The 2,465-nt window shown below is 36.7% G+C and overlaps 1 protein-coding gene across 1 annotated transcript in view; it reads right to left on the bottom strand.

The window, feature by feature from the left end:
• Nucleotides 1-786: 786 nt before the first annotated feature.
• Nucleotides 787-2,465, bottom strand: part of LOC107592629 (uncharacterized) — a 5,788-nt gene continuing 4,109 nt past the window's right edge. Inside the window, exons 3-6 of the mRNA XM_016282171.1 lie at nt 1,745-1,857; nt 1,534-1,657; nt 933-1,105; nt 787-849 (exon numbers count right to left, since the gene is read on the bottom strand). Of these exons, the coding sequence (XP_016137657.1) occupies nt 787-849; nt 933-1,105; nt 1,534-1,657; nt 1,745-1,857 (473 nt within the window). The remainder of the gene's footprint in view (nt 850-932; nt 1,106-1,533; nt 1,658-1,744; nt 1,858-2,465) is intronic.

Genomic DNA, 2,465 nt, shown 5'->3' with positions numbered 1-2,465 from the left:
CAAAATAATGATCTTTAAAATATCATCATATGACCCCTTTAAATTGAAAAGTGAGAGTAAAGACATTTATAATCGTACAAAATAATTATATTTCAAATAAATGCTCTTGTTCATAATTTAAAATGGCAAACCTTTTATTTGCACAGCCATTGATTATTTTTATATTTATGCATTTGCCAGAATACATTGCATTCAAGGCACATTTTATCAGTTCACGCATTTCCTGAGAATCAGACTCATAGTGCCGTATGTTACTGTTTGTACTGCAGAAACAATAGTCCCAAACAATAAATACATAAAGTGCAATTTTTGCATCAAGAAAATCTCAAAAACAATGTAAGCTTATATATATATATATATATATATATATATATATATAATATCTCTTTTTTTTTTTCTTCTTCTTCATCTATCTTTAAAATATCATCATATGACCCCTTTAAATTGAAAAGTGAGAGTAAAGACATTTATAATCGTACAAAATAATTATATTTCAAATAAATGCTCTTGTTCATAATTTAAAATGGCAAACCTTTTATTTGCACAGCCATTGATTATTTTTATATTTATGCATTTGCCAGAATACATTGCATTCAAGGCACATTTTATCAGTTCACGCATTTCCTGAGAATCAGACTCATAGTGCCGTATGTTACTGTTTGTACTGCAGAAACAATAGTCCCAAACAATAAATACATAAAGTGCAATTTTTGCATCAAGAAAATCTCAAAAACAATGTAAGCTTATATATATATATATATATATATATATATATATATAATATCCCTAGTTCTTCTTTTCTTCCTCTTCATCCACTAAGAATCTCAAATGGGTTATGATGCACCACATCTGCAAAATGACACAAACAGTAGTATTTACAGATAAATGTCTTTATTATGACAGTAGTAATGCTGGGTAAACATGCTCCTCACCTCAACTGCAAAGCCCAGCAAGCGTCCTGCTGCCAGAACCAGAATCCCCAAAACCTGTAGCCAGTTTGGGGCATAGAGAGTCTGCGACAGCACCTCATGCTGGTAGCCATACAGCCACACAGGTAAAACATGGAGCCCTGCTATTGTCAGAATGCCCAAAGGAGTCTTAAAGCCTGCATGAAGAATAACAGCATTCATCAGGGATTTTCACAATTAAAAGAGTTAACTCTGGGTCATTCTAAACCCCAGGTAAATGGAATCCTGGGTAATATTGCTTCACGTTTCACATATCAAATTTTTCCTGAGTGAACTTTTTGGCCTATAAAAGTAAAAATCAAAAAGTCTCTTTTTTTACCAATGCGTTTTCAGTCACCATTTCTACTGTTTTTTACTGTTTATAAACAGTGTTTCCCACTGTACAAGTTTGGCACCATAATGCGGGTTATACAGGGTTTCATTACCCCGGGTAAAAAGTGGTGCTAACCCCCCTTTTAAAGGGGTTAAATGTGGGGTTTAGAATGTTAAGTGCAACGTGAAAAGCCGTACTTCTGTACTTTTATACATTTTACAGTTTAAAAATAAAAAAAATTACTTGTCATACCTTTTGCCATCACTGCCCGCACCCAACCCGGGCTCTCCGTGAAAGAGTTCTTCCATTGGGCACCTCTGGCATTATGGTTGCACACAAATACACACCACTCCACTGAAGACACCAGCCAGCCCCACTTCACAAGCACAGAGATCAAAGTCATTCAAACTAATACAAACATGTTTGGGACAAACAAAAACAAACCTCTACTGACTGAACTTACATCATAAAGCATGTTCCAGAGCATACCACGTCCTAGGTTGTCGATGACCACATCCAGCCACGCTCCGAACCTGGAGGTCTGCTGCAGGCGACGTGCCGCCCAGCCATCCACCCCTGGCACAAAGATAAAATACCAAATCAATAAATGTAAATATGAAAATTCTTGAAATACACTTTAATTAGTGAACAAGTAAAAAGATTTGTTCACCAAGGTTGTGTCCTGCAGTGACATATTTGTCAAAGCTCATACATATATACACATATACGCACACACACACACACACACATATACATATACATATACACATATATATACACACAGTATCTCACAGGAGTACACCCCTCACATGTTTGTAAATATTTTATTATATCTTTTCATGTGACAACACTGAAGAAATGACACTTTGCTACAATGTAAAGTAGTGAGTGTACAGCTTGTATAACAGTGTAAATGTGCTGTCCCCTCAAAATAACTCAACCCACAGCCATTTATGTCTAAACCGCTGGCCACAAAAGTGAGTACACCCCTAAGTGAAAATGTCCAAATTGGGCCCAAAGTGTCAATATTTTGTGCGCCCACCATTATTTTCCAGCACTGCCTTAACCCTCTTGGGCATGGAGTTCACCAGAGCTTCACAGGTTGCCACTGGAGTCCTCTTCCACTCCTCCATGACAACATCACAGAGCTGGTGGATGTTAGAGACCTTGCGCTTCTCCACCTT

This window comes from Sinocyclocheilus grahami, unplaced genomic scaffold, assembly GCF_001515645.1.
Source record: "Sinocyclocheilus grahami isolate Dianchi unplaced genomic scaffold, SAMN03320097.WGS_v1.1 scaffold155.1, whole genome shotgun sequence".
Classification (NCBI taxonomy): Eukaryota; Metazoa; Chordata; class Actinopteri; order Cypriniformes; family Cyprinidae; genus Sinocyclocheilus; species Sinocyclocheilus grahami.
This window is presented reverse-complemented; position numbering and strand designations above follow the sequence as displayed.